We start from the raw sequence: 14203 nt of genomic DNA on the forward strand, positions 1-14203 counted from the left end.
GCCAGGGGATTCATCCGGAAATCTACCTCCCCGGTGGGAGCAGGCTTCTTTTTCGTCAAAAAGAAGGACGGCTCTCTCCGTCCCTGTATAGACTATAGAGGCCTTAACCAGATCACGGTGATGAATAAGTACCCCCTTCCGCTCATTCCGGAGTTATTTGATCGTCTGAGGGGGGCTAGAATCTTCACCAAACTGGACCTCCGTGGGGCGTACAACCTGGTTCGTATCCGTCAGGGGGATGAATGGAAGACGGCATTCAACACCCGGGACGGCCACTATGAATATCTGGTAATGCCCTTTGGCCTCTGTAACGCTCCTGCCGTCTTTCAAGAGTTGGTCAATGACATCTTCCGGGACCTTCTCTACTCCTGCGTAGTGGTGTACCTGGACGACATCTTGGTCTTCTCTCCGGATCTCCAGACTCACCGGAGGGATGTTCGTCAGGTCCTGCTCAGGCTCAGGCAGAACCATCTCTACGCTAAATATGAGAAGTGCCTCTTTGAGCAGACCTCGCTTCCGTTTCTGGGCTACATTATCTCTCAGACCGGCCTACAAATGGATCCTGAGAAACTGTCTGCCATCGAGAAATGGCCCCGACCAGAGGGGTTGAAGGCTATTCAACGGTTCCTGGGCTTCGCCAACTATTACCGCCTCTTCATCCCGCACTTCTCTTCCCGGACTGCCCCAATTTCCGCGCTCACCCGTAAGGGTACTAATCCCAAAGAGTGGCCGCCCGAAGCAGAGGAGGCCTTTCTTTCCCTAAAACAGGCCTTCTCTTCCGCCCCGGTGCTGCATCGCCCGGACGGCAACAAGCAGTTCTTCCTGGAAGTTGACGACTCCTCCTCTGGAGCCGGAGCGGTACTTACTCAAAAATCATCTTCCGGGAGAATGGTAACTTGTGGCTTCTTCTCCAAACTCTTCTCCTCTTCTGAGCGCAACTATTCCATAGGAGACCGAGAGTTATTGGCCATCAAGCTGGCGTTGGAGGAGTGGCGTTACCTACTCGAGGGGGCTCTTCATCCGGTAATAATTTACACTGACCACAAGAACTTGGCTTACCTCCAGCATGCCCAGAGACTTAACCCGCGCCAAGCCCGGTGGTCCTTGTTTTTTGCTCGCTTTGATTTTGTTCTTCATTTTCGCCCGGCTGACAAAAACGTCAAAGCAGACGCCTTGTCCCGATCCTTTCTGGTGTCCGATCTCGAGGAAGAACCTAAACATATCATCGATCCCGCCAGAGTAATGCAGGTGGCTCCCGTGAGTCTAAATCGTCTCCCTCCCGGTAAGACGTTTGTTTCAGTACCTGATCGGGAGAAGATCCTACACTGGGGCCATTCGTCTAAACTAGCTGGCCACGCCGGTCAGAAAAAGACCCTCCAGCTTATTGCCCGGCACTATTGGTGGCCTACCCTGCACAAGGACATAATAGACTTTGTTTCTGCCTGTGAGTCCTGCGCCCGCAACAAAGTCCCGAGACATCTGCCAGCCGGACGCCTCCTTCCGCTTCCTGTACCTGCTGCCCCCTGGCAGCATATAGCAATGGACTTTATAACTGATCTCCCCGTCTCTGCCGGTTGTACGGTCATTTGGGTGGTCGCTGACCGCTTTTCCAAGATGGCCACATCTTCCGTCTTCATGGCCTGCCCCTCCACATCGTGTCGGATCGTGGGGTACAGTTCACCTCACGTTTCTGGAGAGCCACTTGTAAACTACTAGACGTCACCCTGGACTTCTCTTCCGCTTACCACCCACAGTCCAATGGTCAAGTGGAGCGGATCAATCAGAACCTGACCAGTTACCTCCGGCACTTCGTTAATGCCCACCATTCTGACTGGGTGGATCTCCTACCATGGGCCGAGTTCTCTTATAATAATCACGAGAGCGAATCCTCCTCCAAATCCCCGTTTTTTGTAGTCTTTGGTCAGCATCCTCGGATTCCTTTTCCTGTCTCCACCTCTGTGGACAACCCGGCTGCGGAATCTCTCGTTAGCAAATTTTCCTCCATATGGGAGAGTACCCGGTCCGCACTCCTTCTGTCATCCGAGCGTATGAAAAGACACGCTGACAAAAAACGCCTGGATCCTCCAAAATTTCGTCCAGGAGATAAAGTCTGGCTCTCATCTAAATATGTTCGACTCAAGATACCTTCTTACAAGTTAGGACCTCGGTTCATCGGTCCTCTGGAGGTCATCAGTCAGATCAACCCGGTGGCCTATAAATTGAAACTCCCGGCCAACTTACGGATCCCTAACTCCTTCCATGTATCTCTCCTCAAACCCGTGGTGCTTAACTCTTTTTCCAAGTCTACAGGTACGCCTCCTGCTCCGGTTTCTGCTGAGGACGAGTTTGAGGTAGAGAACATTCTTGCCACCAAAAGGGTAAGAGGAAAGACCTTTTTTCTGGTAGATTGGAAGGGGTTTGGTCCTGAGGAGAGAACGTGGGAGCCCCGGGAGAACATCCATGCCCCTCTCATCCTAGCTAAATTTCTATCTGGCCTAAAAAAGGGGGGGCCTAAAGGGGGGGGTACTGTAGTGCCGGCGTCCCTGCCCTCTGCTAGGCAGGGACGCTGTTCCCCTCACCGCTCTGCTCCGTGCCCGGCGTCCCTCTCCCGCTCTGCTGGCAGCGCGCGCTCCTTCCCGGCCACTGTGCTTAGGGCGCGCGCGCGCGCCCTCCCTCCCTCTTAAAGGGGCCGCGCGCGCCGTCCTAAGGAGTCCCCGGCCAATGGCCGGAGGACTTTACCATATATAAGGCACCTCCTCCAAAATGGAGGTGCCCGAGCAATGTTGTTGCACCGTTCTACTCTGCTTCAGCCCTCAGGTCCCTTGCCAGTTACCTGCCAGTTACCTGCCAGATTCCTGCCAGCTTGCTGTCCTAATCCTGCCTGATTTCCTGTTACCTGCCTGCCTGCCTGCCTGAGGTCCGACGGTCTGCCTTACAACTCCGGTCAGTCTGTCTAAGGACCAACTTGCCCGCTCACCTGGGAGCGCACATCAGCTACCTGCCTGCTTGCCTGAGGTCCGACGGTCTGCCTTACAACTCCGGTCAGTCTGTCTATGGACCAGCTTGCCCGCTCACCTGGGAGCGCTTCTCCGCTACCTGCCTGCTTGCCTGCCCGGAGGCTCCGCTGTCACGTGCTGTGACCACCAGCTATTCCAGACTCTTGCCCGCTCACCTGGGAGCGCTTCTCCGCTACCTGCCTGCTTGCCTACCTGGAGGCTCCGCTGTCACGTGCTGTGACCACCTGCTATTCCAGAGACTCTCGCTTGCTCACCTGGGAGCACACATCCTCCATCTGCCTTGCTAGCCTACCTGGAGGTTCTGCCATCACAGGTCGTACCTACCCTTTACCTAGAGACTGCCCCGGTCACTTGCCGTGACCTCCAGCCCGTTCTTCCAGAGACTGCCCTGATCACTTGCCGTGACCTCCTGCCCGTACACCCAGAGACTGTCCCGGTCACCTGCTGTGACTGGCTGCCTGGTCGCCACCCGCTCCCTTACAAGGACCGCTCCCTTGTATAGTAGCCCAGAGGTTCCGCCTCCCAGACCCGTTACAACTAGTTTTTGCATCGCCAAATTTTGAGAGCTATAATCTTTCCATATTTCGGCCAACAAAGTCATTTAAGGGTTTGTTTTTTTGCGGGATGAGTTGGTACCATTTTTGGGCAGCTACCTTAGGGTTCACTATGGCATGTGTGGGACGTTTGAGTGGCAACTGAACTGTAATTCTAGACTGTTCATATTGGTAGTCAGCATGCTTTCCCAGAAGATGATATTATGCTATGGCCTTACAATTTACAGCCTTAGGCTGTGTGCCCACTATGCGTTTTTTAAGCGTTTCCGCAGCGCCAATTCCGCTGCAGAAACGCTTAAAAAACGCTTGGTAGAAGGTCTGCCATGTTCCCCAATGATAATCCGCATGTGCTGTGTGTAGCACCCCGAGGACTCGGCTGCTACAGGGGTATTGCACCTCGATCCAGAGGTGTGGTATTCCACTCCCGGGTAAGGATGGAGTGTGGAACTGAGCTCAGTTAGCTGCATGCACTACACTCACCCCATTTCCGGGGGACAGACCAACGGTACTCCCACCAGATAGATGTGCAGGTACGTCAGCTTCTGTCCCCGGCTGGAGTGGGGGGGGGGGGGACATCCCAGTGGTGTAGGAGCAGAGAGGGGAGGGACTCTGGGCATAGGTAGGAGCCCATTGGGTGCTAGTCACCTGGGCTCGGGTGTCAGAAGGGAGTATATAAGGGGGGCACCATCTTGGGTCAGAGAGTCAGTCTAGAGAGGAGCTCAGCCAGAGAGGGCTGACAGGGAGCGGTGGCTCAGTCTGGGCCCAGCTCCAGAGCCAGGCCTGGAGAGGAGGCCTGAGAGAGAGAGAGAGAGAGAGAGAAAGAAGAAGAAGGAGAAACAGGAACACCAAGAAAGGCCCAGAGACGCAAGAAGAGAGGGAACCCTGAGATCCCACGAGTTAACGGGTGAAGGGTTGGCAGAACAGGGTACCGGATCCCGAACTGGTGGAGGCCAATTATCCTTAGCCAGGAACCGGAGGTCGTGGTCAAGTTTTGGCGCGACCCCTCGCCACATCCACCAGGAAGGCAAACCACGTATAGGGTCAGGGAAGCCGGGAAAGGTTTCACCACCAGAAAGCCCGAGGGAGCCGGACAAAGGTGGATCCCTGGTGGGGACGGCCAGTAGGAAGGAGAAGAGGGGAGCTCAGGACCACGCTCTGGAACTGCCTGGGAGTTGGCCGAGTCCCGCACCTGGTGGACGCAGCACGGCTCGGGTGGTCACTCTTGGCCGAAGTGATCTGAACACAAACTGTGAGTAAAGCTTTAAACCTGCACTACAAGTCTCTGCGATTCCTTGTCACACCACCACTACCACTATCATCATTCCCTGCTTCACCAGCTGCCCTGAGGCTATACCCCTCCCGTTGGGGGTTATATCAACATTGCTGCACACCTATACCACCGGCCTCAGCGGTCTGCCCTGCAGCGGCGGTTTCATAACCGCATTCAACGGGTGGCGTAGTCGGACACTAATACCATCATACCAATAACTGCCACTTGGTTTGACCACCCTGGGCACGGACCGGGTCCCCGCCACTCGGAGACTACAACCCCCATCGGATCCAGCTCCGGGTATTCCCCCCCCCGCGCACACGTGCGCCGCACTGCAACATGGCCCAGGGGGCGCGTCACTGTGCACATGCTGTGGAAGTTTCCGCTGTGGATTATTATTGTGGGAAAAAACGCAGCACTACCAATTATTTTGCGGCAGCGCTGCATTTTCGCCGCGATTGACTTGCATTGGAACGCATGGAATCCGCATCACTGCATCTGTACATGCGGATAACATGCATTTCAGTGTGCGGATGGTACCTGGGTGTGGAGGACAGGAGACTCTCCTCCGGACCCGGGTACCATAGAAACTGTGAAAAAAAGAATAAAATAAAAAATAAATATATACTTACCTTCTGATGCCCCCGGTGTCCTTGTCCTGGCTTGCCGGCAGCTCGCGGTACACTGAAGGACATGCACTGACGTCATTTTGTCATGTGACGGGTCACGCGACCACTGACGTTGGCAGGTCCTTCAGTGTACCGCGAGCTGCCGGCAAGCCAGGACAAGGACACCGGGGGCATCAGAAGGTAAGTATATATTTATTTTTTTACCATTCTTTACGGTCACACTATATAAATCCTTGCCGTTTGCATGGATTTATATCGTGTGACCAAGTTGTCAAGCACTTTCCAAGTGATGCTAAAATCGCTTGGAAAGCGCTTGACAGCCTGCATGCGGAAATGCATGTGAAGAACGCTTCACATCCGCATGTCCCTGGCAGGAAAACGCATGTACAATCCGCATGTACAATCCGCATGTACAATCCACATGCGTTTTTTCTGCCAGGGAGATGCAGAAACGCTCAGGAAAAATCCAGAGCATTTCTGCATCATGGGCACATAGCAGTGGCCACTGTCAGTTGCTAGGAGACCACATCTCCCATCAAGGAAAGTCCACTCCACACTGCTTCAGTCTGCCCACACTGCCCAACTTCAAAATGGCGACAAAGCAGTTGCCAAACGTCTCCTCCATTTTCTCCTCTGATTGGTTTAATCTCTGTACGAAGCCTCCTGGACAACCAATCATCTGTGAGAGGCGTGTCACATCGATAGGTCACAATCTGAAGCGTACTCATTGGCTGCGGATAGTTACTTGCCAGGGATTGGTGGAACTTCCTAGTGCAAGCGCTGTGATTGGTCTAACGCTCGTGAAGTTTCTGGAGTGCGGAAGAAAGATCTGGAAGGTTCAGGAGGTGGAGCTGCGCGGGTACAAGAGCCTGGCTGACACGGAGACTGGGCAGAGGAGCCGTTACGGTCGCTCTGAGTCTGTGCAGGTACGTGGTGGTGCGGCGGCGGCTGAGCTGATGGAGAGGTTGTGCATGGGGCTGAGGAGATGTAAGAAGGGGGCTCTCAGGATTAATGGGGGTCTCACAGATCCGAAAATGACTAGCACTAATGGCTACACTGGGCAAACTGTAACGAATCCACCAGTCTCAGTGTCTGTCAGTGTAACACACTCCCTGACAGCGAGCAGAGGTAGTGACAATGGTGGAAGTGTAAGGGGTCACTTGGTGGTGTTTGCCTGGGCTCCGCATAGATGTAACGCGGAGCTGTGTACGGAGAACGGGGCGCAGGCAGCAGAGTGGTGACTGGTGTATGAGCCCCTGTCCGGTACATCGGCGCCTTACAAAGCTAAATGGCGTAATAAGGGTTAATACTCCGCCGCTGTCCCCGAGTGGGCGCCATGGATATTTTTGTTTGTATCTTTTCCCCTTTATAAAAATATATATATATTTACCCTTCCTGCCTTCAAAGATCCATAACTTTTTTTTTTTTTTTTTTTTTTTTTTTTCAGTTGAAAAATGACAGTTGATGTACATGACTGCTATATATATATTTTTATTTATTTTTACATTTTGTTAAATAAACCGTTTGTGTCGCCATTTTTTGAGACTCATTTTTGTTAAAAATAAATACATGTAATCACGAGCTGTGCAGGGGCTTGTGTATTTAGCTGATATTTTTATTGATTGCACCGTATTGATTTTTTTTTTTTTTTTTTTTTTTTGTCAGGGAGGTGCAACCACCAACAAAAACTGCATCCATATACACTGCTCAAAATAATAAAGGGAACACTTAAACAACAGAATATAACTCCAAGTAAATCAAACTTCTGTGAAATCAAACTGTCCACTTAGGAAGCAACACTGATTGACAATCAATTTCACATGCTGTTGTGCAAATGGAATAGACAATAGATGGAAATTATTGGCAATTATCAAGACACCCTCAATAAAGGAGTGGTTCTGCAGGTGGCGACCACAGACCACATCGCAGTACCAATGCTTTCTGGCTGATGTTTTGGTCACTTTTGAATGTTGGTTGTGCTTTCACACTTGTGGTAGCATGAGACGGACTCTACAACCCACAGAAGTTGCTCAGGTAGTGCAGCTCATCCAGGATGGCACATCAATGCGAGCTGTGGCAAGAAGGTTTGCTGTGTCTGTCAGCATAGTGTCCAGAGGCTGGAGGCGCTACCAGGAGACAGGCCAGTACACCAGGAGACTTGGAGGGGGCCGTAGGAGGGCAACAACCCAGCAGCAGGACCGCTACCTCCGCCGTTGTGCAAGGAGGAACAGGAGGATAACTGCCAGAGCCCTGCAAAATGACCTCCAGCAGGCCACAAATGTGCATGTGTCTGCACAAACTATTAGAAACCGACTCCATGATGGTGGTATGAGGGCCCGACGTCTACAAATGGGGGTTGTGCTCACAGCCCAACACCGTGTAGGACGCTTGGCATTTGCCACAGAGCATCAGGATTGGCAAAGTCACCACTGGCGCCCTGTGCTCTTCACAGATGCAAGCAGGTTCACACTGAGCACATGTGACAGAGTCTGGAGACGCCGTGGAGAGCGATCTGCTGCTTGCAACATCCTTCAGCATGACTGGCTTGGCAGTGGGTCTGTAATGGTGTGGGGTGGCATTTCTTTGGAGGGCCGCACAGCCCTCCATGTGCTCACCAGAGGTAGCCTGACTGCCATTAGGTACCGAGATGAGATCCTCAGACCCCTTGTGAGACCATATGCTGGTGTGATTGGCCCTGGGTTCCTCCTAATGCAGGACAATGCCAGACCTCATGTGGCTGGAGTGTGTCAGCAGTTCCTGCAAGATGAAGGCATTGAAGCTATGGACTGGCCCGCCCGTTCCCCAGACCTGAATCCGATTGAGCACATCTGGGACATCATGTCTCGCTCCATCCACCAACGTCACATTGCACCACAGACTGTCCAGGAGTTGGCGGATGCTTTAGTCCAGGTCTGGGAGGAGATCCCACAGGAGACCATCCGCAACCTCATCAGGAGCATGCCCAGGCGTTGTAGGGAGGTCATACAGGCACATGGAGGCCACACACAATACTGAGCCTCATTTTGACTTGTTTTAAGGACATTACATCAAAGGTGGATCAGCCTGTAGTGTGTTTTTCCACTTTAATTTTGGGGGTGACTCCAAATCCAGGCCTCCATTGGTTAATAAATTTGATTTCCATTGATGATTTTTGTGTGATTTTGTTGTCAGCAGATTCAACTTTGTACAGAACAAAGTATTCAATGAGAATATTTCATTCATTCAGATCTAGGATGTGTTATTTGAGTGCTCCCTTAATTTTTTTGAGCAGTGTATATATACATAAAGCAGACAACCCCTGTAATATAAAAAAGAATAATAAAAAGATATAGATATTTACCGTATATATAGATTTTTTTTTTTATTCTTAGTAATAAATATGTGTATCTAATTTTTATCATACTATTATCTAATTTTTATCATGTGTGTGTGTGTATATAATATTTATTTATTATTCAGGGGTTGTCTGCTAAATCAATTCAGGACCCTAATTAACATAAAAACGATATATTTCCCCCTCCCACAGTGGCGATGTTCCCAGTGACCTGACATTGCTGTGTCACATCACTTTCTGGAACGGTGTTGCTGCTGGAGAGGAGGATAGATTATTAATTTAGTTAAAGGGGTTGGCTAGTCTCTGGGCTCATGTCTGCAGTCACTGTATACCACAAGCCTGGACAACCCCTTTAAGGTCCTGAATCGATTAAGCTCGATTAACCCCTTTAAGACTAACTTCTCACGATGAGTATTTTGTGTGTTTTTAATGTAACAGATTTTCTGCACCAACTTGCTGCGTTTTTGCTGTATGTTTTTCAAAGGTTAAAAAAACACCGTATCTTACTGTACAAGCAAAGCGAATGAAACTTCTTGAAGCTCATGCACGCGCTGCTTATTTTTTCCTTGTGGATTTGAACCATCGAAGCGTTTTTTTTGCAAATCTGCTGGTGCGTTGCCTTATTTGAGAGCCCTGGTGCTTATATGAATAGTGTTTCTCCCAGACAGTCCTGTATCCTGCTTATGTCGCCGTATGCTCTGTCCCAGGTTTGGTTGCCCCCATCCTTTGCGCACCTCCTTTTCTGCATGGTATTGTGTGATACTAATGTGCGGTGCTTTCTCCAGGTGGCTGGCTACACCGCTAACTGGAAAGATACCCCAGAAGAATGGGGAAAGATTATTACAAGACCCTTGGGTTGTCCAAGGGGGCGTCGGAGGAAGACATCAAGAAGGCGTACAGGAAACAAGCCCTGAAATATCACCCTGATAAAAACAAGGATCCGGGGGCGGAGGAGCGCTTTAAAGAGATCGCCGAGGCCTACGACGTGCTGAGCGATCCCAAAAAGAGGGAGATATTCGACAAGTATGGAGAGGAGGGTACGTACAGGTCATGTGTAGAGACTAAAAGGTCCCATACAACTGGTGATCCTGACGCAGGGGGGGTGTGATAGGTGTCACGCAGAACTTATACTCCACCAGTCCTGTATAGACGGCGAGGGAGACTTGTGCACTCGGTGGCCTTGGCTTCGTGGTCACCACCTAGTTATGAGCAAGATGACTACATGTTCCTTCAGTCTCATGGAATTCCGAGATCACCTGGCAACTAGTATACGTTCACACCCCACAGGCTCCAAACAACCAGTGTGGGCATGTTGTATTAGCACGCTTACCACATGGCATGCAGTGCCCTTTTTCCTGGCAGATTGAGGGCAGGGCACTTTCTTATTGCTTCTTTATTGAGCTTGGCAGATCCTGTCTATAAAGTCTCAGCTTTTACTGTTTTGTGTCCCTCATGTTAATTTGTACACAATATTCTACCTAATCATCCGGATTTATTGTCACCTTAAAATCCATAGGGTTTGTCAGATGAGCCACCTTATCCCCCCTGCTGACAGCTCATGCTGCTTCTACTGATTATCTGTAGAATGTATGAGGAGCCATGACTGAGCAGATCCTGTCCTGCCAGAGCCTCGGGATTTCTGCAGATCAGGACATGTCTCCTGTTTCCCTTAATGTTATTTAATTTGCTGTGTTATCTGTTTTCTGCTACTTAAAGGGGTTTTCTCAAGATCACTGTTCATACTTGCCAGGGGCGATGCTCTCCTGATGATTGATAGTCTGGACCAACAGCCTAGTATAGCTGCTGTCCAGAACTTCACGCTCTCTGATGCTGCTAGTAGAAGCAGCTTTGCCTCTAGATCAGGGATGTCAAACACACAGAGGGCCAAAATGAAAAACTTGGACAAAGTTGCAGGCCAACCAGTATACAGAATAATGGGCCCCACCTTGCCCTCCATGCAGAATAATGGGCCCCACATAGGGGTGGTGGTTCTGGTGTCGCGGGCCAAATAAACCCACCCTGTGGGCCAGAGTTTGACCAGCAATCTGGCCTGCTTTTTACCTAGGAGACTGGCCACCTCCGATAGACTACAAAAGTGTCCAGTAACCTAGGCAGGGAGCAGTGAAATACAGAATTAAATATTCCACCGTTCTTAAGTATTTATTTTTTCTGAAAAGTTGCTAGTTTTTTTTACAAGCACTTTACAGTCCTAATCCTTTGTCATGTTGAGAAAACCCCTTTTTAAGTGCAATCATAGGCTTTAAATGTCTCCTAGGAGGCCTGGTAAGGTATCGTGCTGATGTATCTTTTTGCAGTAAGGCATCCCTATAAAAGCTTTGTATTGAACCAACGTAACAGCCACTTATAGTGCCAGTCAGAGGGAATAATGTGTCACGTCACGCCTGAGAGCTCACAGAAAGAAAGTACTTTGTTTTCAGTCCACTGTTTTGCATGTTATGAATGCTATTGTTCTTTCATGTGATTAGGACATTTGCTTCCCACCATAAATTAAGATCCTGGCAAGTAATTTCAGGACATTTCACTTTGTGATTGTAAACTAGTGACATTTATTTCTACTTTGTTTGAGCAGGTCTTAAAGGAACGCCAGGTGGAGGAAGCGGTGGTCCCAACGGTCCTTCCTTCAGCTACTCCTTCCATGGAGATCCTCACGCCATGTTTGCAGAGTTCTTTAGAGGTCGTAACCCATTTGATTCCTTTTTTGGAAGAGGAGATGAGGAGATGGAGACGGATGACCCATTCTCGGGGTTTGGCATGGGCGGCATGGGAGGCTTCGGCCATTTAGGCGGCTTCCCCAGGGCTGCCCCTGGACAGCGTGAGGTAATCCCCAAAAAGCAAGACCCACCAGTGATCAGGGAGCTACCAGTTTCTCTAGAAGAAATCAATACCGGCTGCACCAAGAAGATGAAGATTTCTCACAAGCGACTGGGCCCGGATGGAAGGAGCATACACACAGAGGACAAGATCCTCACCATCCAGGTGAAGAAGGGCTGGAAGGAGGGCACCAAGATCACTTTCCCCAAGGAAGGCGACGAGACTCCTAACAACATCCCGGCAGATATTGTGTTTGTGTTGAAGGACAAACCTCATTCAGTGTTCAAGAGAGATTCATCGAATTTGATCTACACATCGAAGATCAGCCTACGGGAGGTGAGGGATCATGTATGAGATCTGAGATCTTGTATATAATAACTACATTGTTGTAATACTAGTGACATCCGCACAGTGGCTGATTCTGTTTCAGTTGCCTGTTCCAGGTTTGTAGGACTGTTGAATAAAGTCCACTAGCCCAATAGCTGATTGCATAGTAAAAAAATAATGGTTGGGTTTAGTATCTCTATGCTTTCTCATATTATATACATTGACTTTTCTTCTCGCAGGCTCTGTGTGGCTACTCCATCACCGTCCCCACCCTCGATGGTCGCAACATTCCACTTGTCAGTAAAGACATAGTCAACCCAGGGACCAAGCGCAAGATTCACGGAGAAGGACTTCCACTTCCCAAAGCTCCTGAACAGCGGGGGGATCTCGTAGTAGAATTTGATATCCGCTTCCCCGAACGTCTGCCTGCATCTTCTCGGGAAACACTAGAACGGGTGCTGCCTGCCTAATGACTGTGCTGCCCCCACCTAAAATAATACCGACCAAAGTGGCACTGATAGGCCCTGCCCCACATACTGTCAGTGCCTAAGAAGCTGGAGAGACACCCGACGGGGAATTGTACTCATGAGCAAGGCGCACAATGAGTCGAAATATATCTATAAGTTGTTTTTGTTTTCATTTATCTCTGTTTGGCTGCACCTATATAACTCAAGAAGTCCTGAACCATTGAATGTCTTAAGGTGATGGCAATTTTTTTAAGTTTGTTACATGAAAATCCTCCATAGTCTCAGCATGGCGGTTGTATGTGCACTCATTACGGTTTTAGTGTTATGTTAGAAAATGAATCTGCTGTCTAGAGAATAAGCGGCCAAATCTCAAGAGTCAACAGATCCCATCATTTACCAATCATCTCATTCTTCTATCTCAGTATGATATCTGTGCTGACTGGTGCAGCACGTTAGCCCTTTACTAGCCTTGTTAACCCATCGCCTTGCCCCTTGTGGCATTGCACATGCCACAAAGTGCCCAGTACTCGGTACAGAGATGAACACGGTTAGCAGTGTCCTAGAAGTGGCCCTTAAGATAAATGGAGAAGACTACTTCAGATTTTTTTAATTTTTAGCTCTGTTTCGAATTTGACTAAAGTGGTGTTTTTGTTGTAAAGCCTTTTCTTTTTAATAGGAGGCCTTCTTTTTGTTTTTTAAAGCCCTTTTTCTTGTATAGTTGCAGGTTTGTTTGTTTTTTTTCTTTTTAACCTAACTGGTGCCATGGAGCTGCAACTTTCATATATTTCAAATGGACTGGCTTACTCAAGTGCTCCCACTATAAATACATTTGTATTTGTGCTGTAAATATTACTGTGTATATATAGCTTTTTATTTTAATCGGATTGTTCTGTGTCTGTGTTTCATACTATATAGACATGACCTGCAGGTGACTGGAGCTGTGTGAGTTTAGGCTGGTGAATGATCGGGGACATATGGTGTTTGGATAGAGATATTTTTGTTGTATTGTTTGTATAAACTGCTGATATTTCCTAGTACTGCCTATGTGTCCAGCGACCGGCCACGGGATGCGTTGTATGATTGGCATGGAGGTCCTGGACGAAGAAACATCTCCAACACTAAATAAAAGTATTTTCAATAAACCTGGTCTGCATTTTTTATTTTTTTGGGTTAATGTTGGAGGATAAACTCCTGTTCCTGAGTGCTCTGGACTTCACTCGTTGGATAAATCAAATTTCATTGGGTAGTCCCCCCTTTAAATTTAGCAAGTCCCTAGTTGATTGAAGGTGGATAGGACACTCTGTTATCCTCGCAGTGCCAATTGAATAAATGCTCCTCAATGTGGAAACTCTACTGGTAATGGAGAAATAACCTTCCCAGTTGGGGCTGGCAGGGGTGAGGAGGGAACTTATTTATTAGCACTCCCTCCCTCTAAAGTCAACCATACATGTAAAATTATTATGAAGTACATTTCTGTGTTTGGTTACGGCACTTCTATGGCCTAAATTATGGTGAATTTGTTAGGTTGCATTTGGCCATGGCTCCACCCACTTGTCATGAAGTGGGTGGAACAGTGGTTAATCCTATGATGATCATCACACATCCGTGTTTTCACCCAGACCTTGTGTCTGTGTCAACCACATGGAGACATGTCCGCTATCTTCCAGCCGCATGGATGACCAGGGCCAATAAAAGTCAATGGATTTGTGTAAATACGTACAGTACACGACATGGATGTCTTCTGTGTGACATGTACCGGAATAAAATGCATTT

General features: G+C 49.0%; 1 protein-coding gene across 2 annotated transcripts in view; it reads left to right on the forward strand.

Moving 5' to 3' along the window:
* The window catches only part of DNAJB1 (DnaJ heat shock protein family (Hsp40) member B1), a 74080-nt gene extending 60508 nt beyond the window's left edge, over positions 1-13572 (forward strand). The window contains exons 1-4 of one of the 2 annotated variants that reach the window (XM_073653840.1): positions 6245-6396; positions 9590-9841; positions 11395-11972; positions 12203-13572. In XM_073653840.1, the coding sequence (XP_073509941.1) occupies positions 9631-9841; positions 11395-11972; positions 12203-12433 (1020 nt within the window). In that variant the 5' untranslated portion in view covers positions 6245-6396; positions 9590-9630 and the 3' untranslated portion in view covers positions 12434-13572. Of the gene's footprint in view, positions 1-6244; positions 6397-9589; positions 9842-11394; positions 11973-12202 lie in introns of those variants that run through there. The other variant, XM_073653841.1, reaches the window with a different exon arrangement.
* The last annotated feature ends 631 nt before the right edge of the window (positions 13573-14203 follow it).

The sequence above is a fragment of the Phyllobates terribilis genome, unplaced genomic scaffold (genome assembly GCF_046119375.1).
Source record: "Phyllobates terribilis strain yellow unplaced genomic scaffold, ASM4611937v1 Scaffold_11__3_contigs__length_659146591, whole genome shotgun sequence".
Lineage (NCBI taxonomy): Eukaryota > Metazoa > Chordata > Amphibia > Anura > Dendrobatidae > Phyllobates > Phyllobates terribilis.